The sequence below is a fragment of the Grammomys surdaster genome, unplaced genomic scaffold, assembly GCF_004785775.1.
Source record: "Grammomys surdaster isolate TR1022 unplaced genomic scaffold, NIH_TR_1.0 126198, whole genome shotgun sequence".
NCBI lineage: Eukaryota > Metazoa > Chordata > Mammalia > Rodentia > Muridae > Grammomys > Grammomys surdaster.
The window spans coordinates 6512236-6529885 of record NW_021621003.1 but is presented as its reverse complement, the minus strand read 5'-3'; the positions used below and the strand labels follow the sequence as shown (position 1 = coordinate 6529885).

The window sequence follows — 17650 nt, the reverse complement described above, 5'->3', positions numbered from 1 at the left end:
TAGAGTAAAAAAGGAGTTTATATATTTATAAATGCCAAATAAATACCAGAGGCTACCCAACGCCCTCTCCCAGACAAGGCTGTCTCCCCCAACCCTAGGCTTCTAAGGTCTGAGACATCTTGGCCCCAAGCTACAGCCCAAGAGCAGCTGCCAGTCTGGGCTACAAGGGAATTGAGTGGGGATGATCTGTCCAGCCAAGAGTCACGTGACCCTCTGTGTGAGGGCCCCCCATAGCCACAGGCCTGTGTCCCTATATAGGGCCCTACAGGGGCCAGACTCAGGGAGAGAAGGTGGTTATCTCTAGAGAGACCCGCTGCCACAACTCCTTGGTCTGCTTGCTGCGCTTGAGGTTCTGTAGGATGTCGTTGAACTGCATCATGCCCATGGGCGTCAGGCAGAAGGCGCTGCGGGCGCTGCGGATCGCATTCACAAAGTCGTCGTAGTCGGCGGGAGTCAGGTGAATTAAGCGGTGATGGATGTACTGGAAGGATGGAGGGAAGTCAGCACAAAGCACACACAGCCGGGGCCCACCTCCCTTACATGCTGAGGAGGTGTTCCACCCTTCGTCATACGTGCTTCTTGAGTTATCACCTGCATGTATGCCTGCTGACAGCGCTGCACCAGTTGGTGGAAGGCCGGGGCTCGAAGGTGGTTGTGGGCATGAATGGGGTTCAGCCGCTGCAGCGTCTCCATGACGATCTCCTGCAGCACAAACGGGCTCAGCACCCCCTTGGCTGCCCCCACACAGAACTGGTGCACGTAGTTCACTCCTGGGGGGCAGGGGAGGGGCATGAGACGGGGGTGGCCACCGCTGCCCTAGGGACCCACTTCTATATCTCAGCTCTGGCCTGACAGAGAGCCACCCTCCGCCCCAGGAGCTGAGGTAACCCTCCACCCCACGCGCTCGCACACATACCCGACCAAGGCCTCAACTCTGAGCAAGAGCTAGGAAGGCGGTCTGGGATAGGAAGGTAAGGGAAGCAGGTCGGGGGGACAATGGTCCTGGGGAGGGGAGGTGTTACCCAGCTTTGCTGCCAGCCCCAGCAACCATTTGACATCATCAGTGTAAGGGGGGGAGCGGGAGAAGTTGTTGGGGTGATCGTTGTGTGCTCGGCGACCTAGCATCTCCAGTGCCAGCATCCCTAGGGAACACAGATGGGCACACACACAATCGGATATATCCTTCACCTTCTCCCGATCCTGGTACCTGAAGAGCCCCTCACCCAGCTGTAGGTAGGAGTACAGAAAGGGATTTCTTACCAACACGGTAAGCAGCATGCAGGTGGTGCAGGCTGTGTGGATTGACGGGTTGACTGTGTGTCTCCTCTTCCGGTGGTGGAAAACCTCCGCTTACCAGAGGGCTGGGCTGCGTGGTCAGAGCGGGCAGTGAGGCACCCTGGATGGCTGGAAATGTGGATGCTGGATGGACACTGCTCACTGAGGGTAGATTGAAAGCCACATGAGAGAAGAGGAGCAGAGGAGATGCCCTCCCTACCCCCATGTCCAGTGCACCTCCCCTCCGTTCACCTGCCCCCTGTCCCCGAAACTCACAAGCCACACTGGTGGGCAGTGGGAGCCCTGGCTCTGTGTGGTAAGGATGGACTGTGATGGGAGCCATGGAAGGGACGGGGAAAGATACAGCAGTGGCAGCAAGCGAGGGAGGAGTCACTGAGTAAGGGTACTGAGCCCCCAGGAATGCAGGATGCACACCCTGTGACAGACGGGAAAGGAGAGCAGATGACAACAAATTGTGTTAGGTAACATGGACACCCCTACAGTTCTTATTAGTTACCTTGGTCTCCCATTCTGGGCCCACCACCTTCCCAAGGCTCCTGGACAGCCCTAGCACACCCCAAAGTACTCTACTCCAACCCCTGTGAAGTAGTCTGCTCCCACATGCCCACACCATGAGTAAACCACCAGTCTCACCTGTGGGTATGCAGAGCTGGGCACAGGGAAGACGGCAGGCCGGGGCATATGAGGCAGAGGGTGGGCAGGGTGAGCTGGGTGGGTGAGGTACTGAGGGCTGCAGGGCAGGTGGGGCTGGAGAGCAGTGTAGGGGTGCAGGCCAGGGGAATGACCATGCCCCAGTCCTGGACCTGGATATAAACTGGACCCCACTGAGATGACTGGAACCACTGTGGCTGCTGCTGTCACTGCTGCCGCAGCCACCGTAACAGGCTCAGTCCCTGGGGCACCCCTACCCTCAGGGAGTCCCCGCCCGGCCTCCCCAGCAGCCCTCATCCCACTGCCACTACAGCTTGTAGCCCCTTCACGGGCCGTGGACGAGCCGCCTGCTGTCTCCTCATAAAGCCAGAACCACTGATGAGCAACCTCAAACAGCACTTCAGGGTACACGCCCCCACCCTTGGCTGCCTCTTCCACTGCCATGCAGGCCTTCTCCAACATCAGGTTATCCTGGAAAGCAGCACAGAGCATTAGGGGGAGAGGCCTTACACAGGACTGAGGACTGGTTGAGGGAGCATCAGAGGTCAGAGTCACTGACGGACTTACTGACTTTAACAGCAGTGAGAACTTGACACAGGCACTGAACAAATAATTGTTCCCTCCCACACACCCAAAGCTCATCATTTCTCTGAGTCCATTCTCAGGACTCATCTTGTGCCCTAAGTACTAGCCTCTATTTGCTTGTGTGTGTGATGAGAATAATCCTAGCTTCAGGATTAGAACAGAATAAATATGTATAATAGAATATAACACATAGTACATAAGTATAATAAGACAAATGTGAAACTGTGAATTCATATGATTAGGCTGAGTATCCCTAATTTGGAAGTGGGAAACACTAAAATCAGAAACTTTTTGAGCCACAAGGCTTGTTGATACCTCAAGAGGAAAATACCATGAAATATGCTTTTATACACAAACAGGGCTGGAGACTAAGTCAGCTGGTTGCCAGACTGCCTGAGTCCTTGAATCCAATTCCACATGCATGCAGACAGACAGACAGACAGACAGACAGACATAGGTGAGAAAGAGGCTAAGAGACACAAGATTACCTCTAGGCTATATGTATAATTAACATATGAAATACGTATTTCATAACTAGTTTTGGGTCCCATCCCCAAGATCGCTCAGGTTTAAGAAAATAATCTGAAAACCTAAAATCCAAAACACTTCTAATCTTGAACCTAACAGACATTCAACCTGTAATATGTGAAATATTATAATGAGAAAAAAAATAGATTCTTCGTAAACTTCTGAATATGGGGGAATCAAGAGAGGGTCCCTAAACCCCAAATAATAGTATGTCCCAGCTACTCAGAAAGCTGAAGCAGAATTGTAAGTTCAAGCCCAGCATAGGCAACTTAGACCTCTTTGGAGGGAGAGGTAGAGAAGGAAGAGGGCAGGCTGCCAAGCCTAATACCTTGGGTTTGATTCCTAGAACCCACATAGTATAAGAACAAACTCAGTCAAGCTGTCCTCTGACCTCCACACACACTGTAGCACATAACCCACCCCATCATGTACACACACACAAATAACTTTTTTAGAGGAAAAATGTTGGGCCCTTAAGTTCCCCCATGCCCAGATGGCAAAAGCAGGAAATACCTGTTCCTTGCACTGCACCAAGGCTCGCTGAATTTCATTGGGGTTCAGTGCATGGGCATGAGGCAGGCAGCTTAGAGCCAGCTCTGCCGCTGCCCTCACCATGTTGGAGTCTCGTGCCCGTGACGCTCTGTCAGCCAGTGATGCGACCTCAGGGGGTGTCAGGTGCCCATCCCAGCATTCTACCAGTATAGTCAAGGCTGCACTGCCAATCTCCATCGCCTGCCCTTCGGGGAGAAGAACAAGGAGCAAAGTGGGTACCACTGGAGCTCTGGGGATGAGATCTTTCATCATGTCAGCAACGTCACAAAGACAAGACCCTTCCTAGTCACCTCTATCCTGTATGCAAATCACGACATTGGATTTACCTGTAATCCAGGATACATGGGAAGAATAGGTCCGAGACAGCCAGTTAGGAGAGACAAAGTTATGCAGGCCTAGGGCATAAAGCCCAATCTCAAAGGCGCAAAGGTGCAGGTTGCGGTGAGGACCCTGGTGGCCTCCTGAAGAAGATGGATGTGTGAAAATGGAGGTGCTGCTGTTGCCCCCTGCCTTGATCAGAACTGTCTTCGCCAATTCGAAATAGAAGTGTGCAGCTGCCTCCGACGGCTGATTGGGTACGTGGGGAGCATGACTCTCAGGGCGGCGGCCTTTGTAACACCTGATGGAGCAATGGGGTGTGAAGTCCCTTCAGAATGGAGTCCAAGTAGGTTAGGAGGACCAGGGTAAGCAAAGCTGTTAGGGAACAAGAGTTGGGCCACACTAGGAATATGGTTTGAGGATGGGCTAGATGGGGACTTCTCCCTACTGACCTGCCAACTTCAACCGTCTTTGCCCGAGCCCCTCCACTGGCACTAGCCCGGCGGCTTCCACTGGAGGATGAGGAGCCCAAAGAGTCTGAGGAAGAGCTGCTAATGCTGTCACTATCTTGTCCTCGACCCCAAGAAGTAGGGGCCCAGCCCCCTCGAAGTGGCCTTCGGCTTAAGGTAGGAGAGCTGTCCGATGTGGTCTCAGGAGCACTGCTGTCAATGCTGGCCATGCCTAGTTTCCCCCAAAATGAAGTCAGTCTCCAGCCTTCAGGGCTAGCCTCCCCTTCATTTCATCCCATAAGCTGTTGTACCTGTGTGTTTCTTTTTGGGCCGCCCTGGGGAGCCCCAACCTCGACCATTATAGCCTCCACGACTGCCAAGTGCCAGGCGGCTAGGAACCTTCCCCTCCGGCCGTGGAGTCAAAGCTGCCTCAGGCGGGAGACCTTCACAGGGGGAATGTGGGGAGCTTTCTGAGAAAGAAAACACAATACTGGGATGAGCCCAGGAAAGGGCACAACCTGACTGTATCACCCACCTGCCCTACCCAGTTCCCCACACCTCACCAGGCACATTCTTCTCTGTGAAGCCCTCAGTGGGACCTGGCCCAGCTGCTGCCACAGTCCCTGGCTGAGCAGGCCCAGCAGAGCTTGAAGTCAGTGGCTGCAGGGCCCCGGGGGCGGATGGGGCCCCATGCTTTGAAGGAGATCTCTGGTTGGCTGTGGCTGGACGGCTAGATGAGTAGAAAGAACTCAGGGTCTGTGGCTTATGTGTCTGGCTTTCCCGGTCCAAGAGCTTGTCTAGGATCTGGAGAAGAGACAAGCAGTAACATGACGTCCTTCAGGTCCTGAATTCTGTCATCCTCCTTCCTTCCTGAAGCAGCCTAACGCTGCCTCCTCAGGAAGTCTTCCCCAGTTGTGACTACAGGACAGCCTCCCAGCCTACATGTCTTGGAATCTTCCATAACACTTACCTGAGGACTGAACATACTGATATTCAATAAATATTGAAATAAATGAATGATTGACTTTATGCTCTCTGCTTCTCTTCTTCCACCTCATGCCCAAGCATACCTATAAGAACCATTGGTCTCTTGTTCTTTATGAGAAGTCTCCAAAATTCTCTACTTACCTCCTACACGCAAACCAGTACTTTGGTCATTGTACTGGAAACTTCTGAGAAAGATTGTGACATTTTGCTCACTCGCTGCCTGGCAAAAACCCAGTATCTCAGTCCCTTACCTTCTTGAGCTTGGCCTGGTCGTCCTTGTAAGTGATCATGAGTGCTAAGGCCAGGTCACCCTTCTCCCGACGTGTGCCTTCACATAGGAGGGGATGTTCTGCCTCACTCACTGTTGTCTTCATGCCTGTGAGGAGGGCCTCTTGGGGATTAGTGTTTATAGCTCCAAAGACACCAAACCCATCCAAGCCAGGGCCAACTACCAGTTCCTGAGAAAAAGGTCCCCACTGCTTACACCCAACCTTAGCTCCATCTGTTCTCAAGACCTTTGGAACCTGCTCTAGTCTACTGGAATTAAAGGTGTGTCTTACACACCCCAGCATAGCTAACTTCTTGTTTGATTGCTTGCTTTTTTTGTTGTTGATGATGATGTTTTGAGGCAGTACTCATGTAGCACAGGCTGGCCTCAAACTTGATATATATATAGCCAAGCATGAAAATGAACTCCTGATCCTCGTGCCTCCACCTCCCAAGTGCTGGGATTGTAGGCATAGCCATCATATCTGGTCTTAGAACTGAGTGTATTTCTGACACTTCCCTGTCTACAGCCCAATGATTTTTTAGCCGACATTAAATAGTTGGTCACCTCCCTGAAGGCTTTCTTTAGATTTTTGGTTTGCTGTCCTTTAAACACCCACCACATGTAATACACACACATTTAAGTTTTATTTATTTTTATGTATGTATGTATGTACGTATTTTTGCTTACATGCATGTGTGTACCATGTGCTTGATGTGCCCATGGAAGCCAAAGAAGGCATTAAATCTCTTAGAAAATAGAGTTACATATAGTCATCCATCATGTGGGTACTGGGAACTAAACCAGAATCCTTTAGAAAAGCAGTAAGAGCCTTGACTGATGAACACCTCTCTAGATTAATGACTGTGTAATAAGCGATGACCAGGGGTTCTCACATGTCATCTTGACTTTCCCATCACAGTTCCTCCAGGCCTGAACCAGGCTTTGCTCATGAACATGCTTAAGACACGTACCTAAGGCAGCAACTGCTGCTTCAAATCCTAGCTCCTCATCTCCAGGCATCTCGTTACTCCAGTTTCGACTTGGGGGCCGGGAACCCGTGAGAGAAACCACTAGATGAAAATTGGGTTATGTCAAGCAAACCAAAGTACCTCAGGAAAAAATGCAAAGGAATCCAAGACTCTCATCATCCAAGACCTAGCCAGGAAGTTGCCTGGTGGGTCCTCAAGATGACTCTGACAGAGTCTTAGAACTTTTAGTTTTCCTTAAAAAAACAAAACCCTACCCTATCACCCCCCACCCAAGTTCTCCACTTACTGTAGGGCATTATACCTGGAGCACAGAGAACATCAAAGATGAAACTGGCCAACATGAGGGGCAAGACAGGCCGATAATCACACAGGGTGCCCTCCCGAAGTTCTTCTGCCCGGCACCGAATGGTACTCATTTCACTGGGACCCCGAGGGATCTTCTTAAGGAGAGCAGCTACCTCAGATTCCTGATATGCCAACTTTACCTGCGAGAACAGGAAGGAACTCAGACCTCCTATACCTCAATGGAGATCAAGGTAGAAAACTCTGAAAAGATTAAGCATAAGACAAATGAACCTCTGACCTCCAAGGCCTTGGTTGAAGCAGGAGGCCGCTGTAGCTCCAACGCAAACATGCCAACTCGGAAGGCCAGGTTGTGGTGCTCGGGGCGTTCACTAAGCACTGTCAACAGGAAAGCTGCTTTGGTCAGAGTGTTGGTAGCCACCCAGGTCTGACGGCTTGTGGATACCTTGTTTTTCTTGCCCTAAATGGGAAGTGCAAAGAGTTGGACAAATGAGACTGATTTACCTCAGTGGAGAGAGAAGGACGCTCTCACTTGGGGTGGGGAACAGGAGCAGGGATAAGTGGGGCCCGGAAAGTAGAGGAAGGAGGTCTCTCTCACCTTGGCAGGGGGCGGCTCTACCTTGAGGTCAGGTGGGTTGGCTAGCAGGTCCTGGGCAAGCTCCACAGTGAGGCGGGAGGCCTCATTGCTGTAGCCATGGGCATGCAGGGCCTCAGCGCAGGCAAATAACACCTACAGGACATAGGACGGAGAGACTGAAGGCCTTCACTTGGAGAACATTATACTTGATAATGTAGCACAATCGTCCTAAAGCCCTGGGTGCTGTGCTGATCCTGGGCATACCTTGGGAATTCAGTCTGGTTACAGACACCACTATCATTCAATATGATGTGATAACAAGTATTGGTGACAAAGGCCAAGAGAGGGGACAAATGGCTTAGCTAGGATGGCTCACAGAGACTTGGGACAGAAGACTGCTACTCTTATCTGTGAAAGTGGGGGTCATCCCAGGTACACTAGGCTAGGGAAGCCAGTGGAGGCTATGGAGAGGGAAGAGAGAGGCCTCTAAGAGACAAGGTCTGTTTGATTTGAGCCAGGGTCTCACTATGTAGTGCAAGCTGGCCTCCAACTTGAGATTCTCCTACATCAGCCTCCAGAGTGCTGGGCTAAGAGGCATCTGCTACCACACCTGGCAGGGAGGGATTCTAAGTTCAACAATCTGTGCCCTTTTCTCTCTCAGAACTTTATGGTCTCTAAGACCTGAAGGAGAAGGAGGAATAAGAGCTAATCAAGCCTGGTGAGAAGGTTATTCCAGGCAGAAAGGCTAATCTGTGCCTAAGTATGTAGGCAAGAGGGAGCACAGCAAGCCCCAGGAATAGGTGAAGTACATAGAGGATGGAAGACAAAGTCAAGTAACACTGGAGAAGCTGGCAAAGATCAGACAGAGTGGAGCCGCACAGGCTATGCCAAGGACCTTTGCTTTTACTCTAAGGGCAGCAAGCAAGCACTGAAGACTTTGAAGTAGCACACTGACACAATAACTGAGAAATATCCAGTACAGAGGGCAGACTGCAGATCAGGAGGTTAGGATGCCCTACAGAATGTGAAGTCATGCTAATGATGTGGACACTTCAAGCCAGAGCCATGGGGCCTCCTTAGTCACTTGAAAAGAACACTCCACAGTCCCTCTGTTCTTCAGTCCCCTCACCTCCATTCGGCTCTCCTGTTCCAGTGGCTTCAAACCAGCAAACAGGTCATGCTCCTCCCCAGTCCCGCCCTCAGCCTTCTCCTCCTCGCCTCCAGCCCCATCCTGGGCATTCAGGTAATATGCTTGGTAGTCATCATCCTCCTCTCCAACTGCAGGAGCTGCCTCTTTGGTTTTGTGTAGCCCGCTGCCACTGTCGTCTGTGGAAGGTAGGTCATCTCGGGTACAGACCTCCCCAGGCAGCAGGTCAGGGTGGCCTGCAGAGGCTGTGGGAGGCTCAGGCCCTTCTGAGAAGTATACACCAGCATCTTCCTCATAAGTATCTGGGGGCTCGGGAAGGAAGGTAGAAGGTCCTCTGGAGCCAACCGAGGGAGGGCAGGGTGGAGGGCTCTCAGGGAATCCACCAAAGGTGCTGGCCTCTGCACCCAGGGCCAGGCTGCTGTCATCCAGGCTCATCTCTGCCAGGTCTGGTTCCAGGGAGCTGTCTTCACTGCTTAGCCGTCGTTTGCTCCCACTGCCTGCTGAGCTCTTGCCCCCACTGCCAGTCCCGCCCAATGCCTTGGCTTTGCCCCCACTTGGACCCATCTTATGCAGAGCCTTATCTCCTCCTTCGGCAGAGAGGCGGCGGGGACCCCGCTGTGAGGAGACCCCCTCACCCAATCCTTTGCGCTTGGCCCCAGGCTCCTTGGGCCTCACAGCTGGCTCAGTAGCAAGAGGTCGTGGCCGGGACTCTTCCAGGCCCCCAGATCTAGAGGCTCCCGGCCTAGCAGGCAGGGCCCGGGCCCAGCACAGGGCTAGTTTCCGGTCGGTGCCACTGTAGGTAACACCAGGAAGTGGGTAGGCCTCTTCCCAGTTAAAGTAGCAAGCCTCCACAGCTGGCCGGAAGCCAGGGAAGAGCCTCTCTAGGGTCTTCTTGTGCTGTCCACGCTTGACATTCTCAATCACCTTCAGTTGCCACTGACGCAGCTGTGCACACAGTTCCCGGCGGCTGTGGAAACAAAGGGCAGGAGGCTGTTAGAGGGATGACAAGCAGTCTGCACTGAGAGTGGAAAGGAGGAGATAAAGCAGGAATTCGCCCTCAAAGAAAGGCAAAAACAAGGGGCACAGTGGGGAGGGGCTGATCTTTTTGAGCCAGCACCATAAGACATCAGTCCAACAGTCATGGATTTTGAAAAGTGAGTCCTATTTAGTGAAGGGGAAAAAGAAAGCCTGTTAGAAACAGGACTCACAAACCTCTAATAACACCAGTGCTCAGCACGTCCCATTTCCCCAGATGAGAGAAATTCCTATATTCAAGCAGACTGTTCAGTGTGTAGGCTGTCCTGGGCTGGCCTTGTCAGAATATAGTAACCCTTGGGGAAGACTCACCGCTGAGGGCTGAGGGCAGGGTCCAGCACAGCCAGCCTCCAGAGGGTAACCATCTCGTCACACATACTCGCACATGCATGAGCTGCTACCTCTGACTGCCCATTGCTGCGGCCTGTGTGACCACTGGCACTGCTGTGTGAGGCTGAGGTGCGCACACTATACCACCAGCCTGTTATCTGGAGGCAAAGAGAGATGTAAGGTACACAAAAGCTCAGAAAAATCTAAAAAGCCCTTACCCTCCTCCATGTTCCTGTCAAAAAGAGGAAAATAAGATGAGAGATGGAAAGAAGGAACTACCGCACTGATACTAACTCCCTAGTCCTGAGGTGTTACCTGTTCGTAGGTGAGGCACTGATCAGTGAGTATTTCTAGCAAGGGGGCAGCATTGCTGTCCCTTCGCTTGAACATCTCTCGAACAATGCTAAGCAGGTTCCAGACGCCCTCAGGCTCTCGACCCCGCAGAGGGCGCAGCAGACATGCCCACTCAGCAGCAGCAGGAGGCTCCGTGGAAGAGAGGTACATAGAGTTTACGTCACTGTAAAAGGAGCAGAGACGGTGACTAAGGTGGGGCTGCCAAATGAAGGAGTTGAAAATGACAGGGCTTTGACCTAAGGGATCCTGACCCTGATACAGACGAGAGAGGAAAGACAGCTGTGGCAATATTCTTCACCTTTCCCTGCATCTGTATCAATATGATCAGCCGAAAGAAGAAAAACAACTCCGGCTCTACCCAGATAGGCAATCACTGACTATACAAGGTCATCATCATCAACCACGGAGTCATCACTGAGGCCCAGGTGCAAGCACCATGCCAGCGCAGTGACAAGAAGGAAAGAAAGATTACCAGTGGCCTAAGGAAGGTACCTACTCACCACAGATTTAGTGTGCAATTTACCTGAAGACCACAGGGGACGGGCCACAGAACTTGTGCAGTGTCTTCTTTATGTTGTCAGTGAGTGTTGACTCATCCAAATACCAAGTGCTCTGGTCTGAAGCTGAGGGCCCTGCTGTAGGGTCTGGGAATGACAGGCAATCAGTCACCTATTGATAAGGACCCAGATTCACCTAACAACATGGAGCCTTTAGGAAGTGATGCCCTGTACTAGCAGCTTGCTTGCTTGCTTTCCTTCTCAGCACACTCACCTGGGGCTCCACATACTGTATTGATGGCTGTTGACTGGGAGGAAAGGAGTTCGTCTAAAAGACGCTGGGCTGTAGGGAGAATCTGAGGGGAAAAGGACAAAGGCAGAGAGAACAAGGCACAGGTGAATCCAGAGAGGCCAGGGTGTAACAAAAAGGCTGAGGTGAAGGCTGAAAGGCAGCAGTGAGAAGATGTCCCAACCTCACCCACCTGCTGAGGGAGCTCACTGATAAGGTACTGAGCAAATTTCTGAAGCTGGTCCCTCTGTAGCCGAGACAGGGACTCTGAGACTGGAGCCCGCAGGCAGACTGCAGAGGCCTGCGGGAGCAAAGGACCATCTGAGAAAAGGTTTTGAAGCTGCAGATGGGGAGAGATGGGCAGAGGGGAGGTAAACGGGCTCACATTGTGACCAGGCATGCAGCAGAGAAGGGGGGAATGGAGCGTAGGATAGGGCCAGGATAAATTGGGAGGGCCTCACGTTGTGAATGCGGAAGAGACAGAGTGCAACAACGTGGGTGCACCATTTGGCCCCAGCCCCACAGGTACAGCTACAGGAAGTAACCCGGCAGCGGTCAAACATCACAGCCACATTGTAGGCTCCCTTGGGAGGGACCATCTGCGGTGGCACCACTGTAGCACTCAGATGGAACCCTAGGATGAAATAAGGGCAAGATCAGAAGTAGCTGCCAAAACCAGTCTCTGCCCTCCTCCCTGGACCCATACTGAATTATACAATTCACTCCACATGGATTTTTGTTTTTGTTTTTTTAAGACAGGGTCTCTCTCTGTAACCCTGGCTGTCTTAGAACTCACTATGGAGACTAGGCTAGCCTCAAACTAGCAAGAGATCCACCTGCCTCTGTCGCCTGATGCTAGGATTAAAGACATGCACAACCATGCCCTGCAGCAAAGGTTCTTAATCTTTCACACTAGTGATGGGAGGAGAGGTTACTACAGGGCATGCCAGTACCCTTACCTATCTGCAGTGGATCTTTCACAGCCCTCATTCGGAACAGCTGATCCCCTCGCTGGAACTCATCCGCACTGCCATTGGCTAGGCATGAATATAGACTGGTGGGAAGAAGAGGACATGGCCACAACCCAGCAAATAACCTTCCACAGACACTGAGAGACCACCATGCTCTAGGAACTCTCTCTATTAGTACTCCTCAGGGGAAAGCCCAGGCACTTCCCTGCTTTCCTTATCTTCCTCTTAACAGTTCCAACTACAGTATGTCCTTTGTTCTCCAGAAAGGCCAGCAGCCAGTGTGAGATCTTAGAACTCCATTACCCACGGTCAGTGCTCTAGACTCACCGAATGTCCTCTTCATTCTCAGGGAAGCTCCAAAAAGCAATTCGGAGTTGGAGTTGTTCTGGCACTGGAGGATAAACTTTCTCCACCACTTCAAATGGGATGTGAAATGCCACCTGCTTTGCTGACAGCTCCACCAATGGGATTACCAATCCATCTTCCAAAACACAGATTGGGATGGTGGAAGAGAAAGGGCCAGAATTATTTTTGCAATAATTCCTTGGAACCAGTGTCACACACACCCCCTCTTCTTGGAAATATATATATAAAATATTTTTGTTTGCTTGCTTTTTTGATTTTGTTTTTCAAGACTATGTTTCTCTATATATACTTGGTTGTCCTGAAACTCACTCTGTAGACAAGGCTGGCCTCGAATTCAAGAGATCAGCCTGCATCTGCCTCCCAAGTGCTAGGACTAAAGGCACACACTAAGGTGCTACAACACCCAGCTATATTTTTAAGTTTAAATTTTATATTTTTTTTATTATGTGTCTGTGTGTGAATTTGTGCATGTGAGTATAGGAGCCCACGGAGACCAGAAGAAAGTATCAGATTCCCTGGAGCTGGAGTTACAGGTAGTCATCAGTCATCCCACATGGGTGCTGGGAACTGAATGAAGATCCTATGAAAAGGCAGCACGCACTCTTAGCCCCTTCTCTCAGGGTGCAATGACCTGGAAAACTCCTTTTGGGAGAGGGGAGATGGCATTCTCCAGCCACACACAGTCAGGTAACCAACCAGCCTTGGCCCAGAACAGAAGATAACAGGGAGATTCTAGGAAACTTCTGGCCAGATAGGTGTGTTCTAGGACTCAAGTAGGTGATTGATCTACTCACAGGCCTCAGAACCAAATTTCCCACATTCTCCATTTAGATTCCTATTACACTACACTGTCTCTTTGGCATTCATCTCTGATTGCCTTTTTACTTATCACCTTTTCTGACTGCAGGGCCCCCCACTAAGGAGGGTAGATGAGCCAGAACTCAGAATAATTAGGGACCTCATGAGGCAAAAGAGCCCACAAGGCCCACACAGTCTGACTTCTCCTCCTGGAAGCCAGGGAGAGCTAATTATCCCAGGGTACCTGGCTATTGCTCTTGAAATCACCTGGAATGGGAAGGAGTTAGCACTCGAGGTTTTTCTACAGTATTTTAACAAAAAGCAGTAATGATATAACAGACTGAAGATCTCACAGCAAACAGCTACATTCGAAGATTGGTTAAAAAAAAATCACAGAATAGAAAGAACCTTTTAAAAACAACAGCAACCTATTTACAAGCAAGCAACTGCAGGTGGCTGAGGAGGGCATGGGGCTAGAAGTGGTGTACTCAGGCCAGATGTGAAGGTTGTCGAGGAAGGGTCAAGACCTTTCCAGGCTGTACAGCCAGATCCTCTCTCAGGAGAATAGCAGGCAGGGAGGGAAGAAAGAGGGAAAAGATCTTAACCTATGCAGGACCAACCGCATCAATATGCTGCAAATCTCTCCCACCATGCTTTTAGTTACTTCTCCTGAAGTGAGACAGTCCACATCCTCACATATAAGAAGTAGGGAGCTCACATAAGACTCATAGTGAAGCTGCTTGAGTTCTGCACATGGATGTGTGCACACACATACAGACAAGCATTCTCTCTCCAGAAGCTGACTACTACCACTCCTAGAAAGTGGCATAGGCAACTTCCTCTGTATCCTAAAGGGACACCAGACATCTCTGCAGCTTGCAGAACAGGTCTTTTGGAATGGCCTAGCTAGAACACATACATTAGTCCTTTCAACTACTGAAGAAAGCCAGCTTCCACTGAGGCCCGGGACAAAATCTGCCTCGGGCTGAGTGGGAGAAAGATGTGATGATTCCTAAGCCTGTGAGGCTTCTTTCTTCTTTCTTCTCCTTTCTCCACCCCCCTTCAAAAGCAAAATTTCTTCACAGCACTAACACATCACTTCATTGGAAGACCAAGAATGAAGGAAACTCAAAGGAAAGGTGCTTCGTGAGGAGAGCCCCAAGATAACTGCTCACACCCCTCAGACTTCAGATATGGAAGTTCAAGGCTCCCAGCCTTTCCTTCTAACTGATGCCATGAGTCTGGTTTAACCCTATGGATTACAGCATCTCCCCTCACAGGCAAGCTCACTTCCACTTTTCTCCTGGTGGAATACTTTGTTGGTGCAGCTTATGAGGAGAGATTAACATCCTGGAAGCAAAGCAACCAATCACCATCCCATAGAGTAACACACCTCAAGTGGTCACTTTTTCACAATCCACGACTAACGACATTCTCTTCTGCCTACTTCTGGTTTACTAAAGGCCAAATTCTGTTAAGCATTCTTAAAACAGAAAAGGGGTATTCTCCCATATTTGGTCTCTAAGGTGTAAAGGAATAACAAAAGATCTTTCTGGCCAAGCCAGGATGTTCTTTGCCACAACACAAGCTTGTGTGAACGCGCGCAAGTGAACGAATTCATATTCTCTCTTTCTCTCTCTCTCTCTCTCTCTCTCTCTCTCTCTCTCTCTCTCTCTCTCCCTCCCTCCCTCCCTCCCTCCCTCCCTCCCCCCCCCCCTCCTTCCCCCTCCCCTCCCCTCTCTCTATCTTTCTCCACCACCACCCCCAACTCTACTATTAAGATGCCACTCCATCCCTGGAAGGCCAGAGAAGCGAGTCCTGAAGTCTGCTCTAAGCTTGGGACAGCTCCCGGTCCGGACAGCTCCCAAGCAAGGCCCAAGCGGGACCAGCCTGCTCCCCTCCCCCTCGCAGCCTTCCCGGCTCATCCTCACCTCGCATTCTGGTACCGCCACTGCCACCTCCGCCACCGCCTCCAGTGGGGGAATTGGGCCCCGCTGACTGTTTGCGCCATCCTCGCCAGTTCTGGCAAAGGCTCTCGGCCTCGGAAATGAACGAACAGAGTGAATCCTCCTCAAAGCGGTCGGAATCCTCAAACGAGAAGCGCTCGCCGTCCTCCCACTCCGCGAACATCAGCTCCATGGGGCCCGCACCCCCCGGGGCCGGGTCTCCCCCCGCGGATCCGGGGCCTGGGCCACCGGCCGGGGACTGAGGGGAGGCCCGGGGCCTGAGGGGCGAGCCGGGGCTGGGGGTGGCCGGGGCGCTCAGGGCGGCCGTGCCGGACGAGGATCTCGGGCCTGGGAGGGACACTGGGCCGGGCCTCACCCAACAGCGAGGTGTGAGTGGGGATTGTGGCCAGTCTGCGAGACTCGAGGCCGGGACGAAGCGCTGGGCGGCCAGGGCCTCTAGGCGGCTGCGGCGCCGCCTCCCCCATCAGCTGATCCGAACTTCCGGCCGCGCCGGCCATCACTACTTCCGCCCTCGCGTGCTCTAGGACTGGACCGCGTACGGGCGGGTGTAGGGGACATGTGTGTGCATTGCCTGCAGTTTTCTCGAACCCACCCTCACACACAGCTCCCGAAGGTATAGGAAAAAGCCACGAATTCTAGCAATTACTTGGTACCCATAGTGTCCCTAAAGAAGCAGCAGCCACTGTTCACATCGAGAATTACTGGTTGTCAAGGGACCGTGCAGTGACCATTGGATAGGTTATTGTCACGCTTCGGGATAGGCCGAGGCCGCATCGTCTTCTGGGAGTTGCAGTCCAAAGCCTATAATCCAGCCACTTTAGCATCTAAAGGAAAGCGCCAGGAAAGAAAGCATTTGATTTCAGGAAATGGATGTCCTTTTCCTCCGTACTGCCTTTGAATCTGGGGATTTTTAATCTGCGAGTGTGCGTGTGTGATGAAGGCCTTTTATCAGTATAGTGAAGTCCGTGGATGCCTTCCACCTCGCCTGATTGTTTATGAATTACACATTAATTAGGTTTAAATACAATTATCGAGATTTATAAAACAAACGTGTAACATATTACTGTTTATTTATACATTAAACGCCAAGATCGGCACGGTATTTAACTCTTACATTTCTGGTTGTGAGCCCAGCCTTTATTGGCTGAGCTACCTCTCTACCCCTCGGCAGGGTATTTTAATTGATAATGTTTGCCTAGCATTTACAAGGTCCTGGTGTTCCATGCCACCATCCACCCCTCTTTATTATTTTATATAGGCACTAATGCTACTGTCGATTGTTTCTTATAACCCTGATTGAAATGCTAAATTTCAGCTGTGACTAGATATATTTCTCCTCATCCCAGTTCACAAACTTATTAGGCTAATAGGAATCTACTGACTCTAAATTAAGACTCCTTAGTCCAAAGTATCCCAAAACCGATTTTCTTCTTATAACTAAGACCCAGCTTGCAGAACCAGGCAGTTATAGTGGAATACACAACTATGGAGAAATCTAGCTATTAGAGAGAGGAAAGACCCCTCTTCACTGTAGTAATTATCACATTAGACCGTGGAGAACTCTCATCCCCATACCGCATTAATACTATCAGCTACCAAGAAAGGGTTAACTTGATTGTCCCTGAAGGGGCAGAACATACTCAAAATCCCATACAATTATTCCTACTATCAGAGGGCAGTAAGTACTTTCAACAAACAGGAGAATATAAGAAAAAAAAACCCAGTAATTTACAATGAATTGCCTACAAAATCTTAGTTCTACCACTTGAGAGAATTATGTGGAAAGTCACTGAAATACTAAGACATAATCATCTACTCTACCTGATTATTTAGTAGAAAAAGAAAATAGTTGCCAGAGGGGAAGTGAAAAAACTTTACCTTCAAATTTCTTAGGTAAAAGTTACTTATCAAATTTAGAACATAGTACTGCTTATTTATACATTGAGCAAGGCTGGGCAGAGTATTTAACTCATTGGTAGTTTTTACTTTTTAGTTTTCTTTTTGGAGGTTTTTGTGACATATTTTCACTCTGTAGTCCTGGCTGTCCTGGAACTCTTTATAGACCAGGCTGGCCTTGAACTCAGAGATCTGCCTGCCTCAGTGCTGGATTTAAGGTGTGAGCCCACAACTGCCAGGCTAATTTTTTTTTTTTAAGCAACTTTAAAAAAAATGATTTTGTTTTGTTTTTCTTTTTGAGCCAGGGTTTCTTTGCGGCATTGCTCTATGGTCTGCCTGCCTGCCTTCTAAGTGCTAGAGGAAAGGCATGCACCACTGTTTTAGTGTGGGTTTTATTGCTGTCAAAGAGACACCATGACCAAGGACATTTAATTGGGGCTGGTTTACAGGTTCACAGGTTCAGTCCACTATCATCAAGGCAGGAACATGGCAGC

General features: G+C 50.5%; 1 protein-coding gene across 5 annotated transcripts; it reads right to left on the bottom strand.

The window, feature by feature from the left end:
- Zswim8 (zinc finger SWIM-type containing 8) lies at positions 1-15723 on the bottom strand. Of its 5 annotated transcripts, none has more exons than XM_028758516.1 (26): positions 15225-15723; positions 12457-12610; positions 12118-12212; positions 11620-11792; positions 11352-11459; positions 11144-11225; positions 10896-11016; positions 10334-10535; positions 10001-10176; positions 8636-9620; positions 7528-7659; positions 7210-7389; positions 6928-7111; positions 6609-6707; positions 5618-5742; positions 4943-5183; positions 4691-4849; positions 4383-4611; positions 3939-4231; positions 3574-3797; positions 1930-2418; positions 1552-1711; positions 1261-1437; positions 1023-1142; positions 592-770; positions 1-481 (listed from the first exon to the last, which is right to left on the bottom strand). In XM_028758516.1, the coding sequence occupies exons 1-26, from the start codon at positions 15430-15432 to the stop codon at positions 278-280; spliced, it is 5499 nt and encodes a 1832-aa protein (XP_028614349.1). In that variant the 5' UTR covers positions 15433-15723; the 3' UTR covers positions 1-277. The 5 variants fall into 5 exon arrangements, with proteins under 5 accessions (XP_028614349.1, XP_028614351.1, XP_028614347.1 ...); XM_028758518.1 differs by having other exon boundaries at positions 7549-7659; XM_028758514.1 differs by having other exon boundaries at positions 592-702; positions 15225-15447.
- Between the last annotated feature and the right edge of the window lie 1927 nt (positions 15724-17650).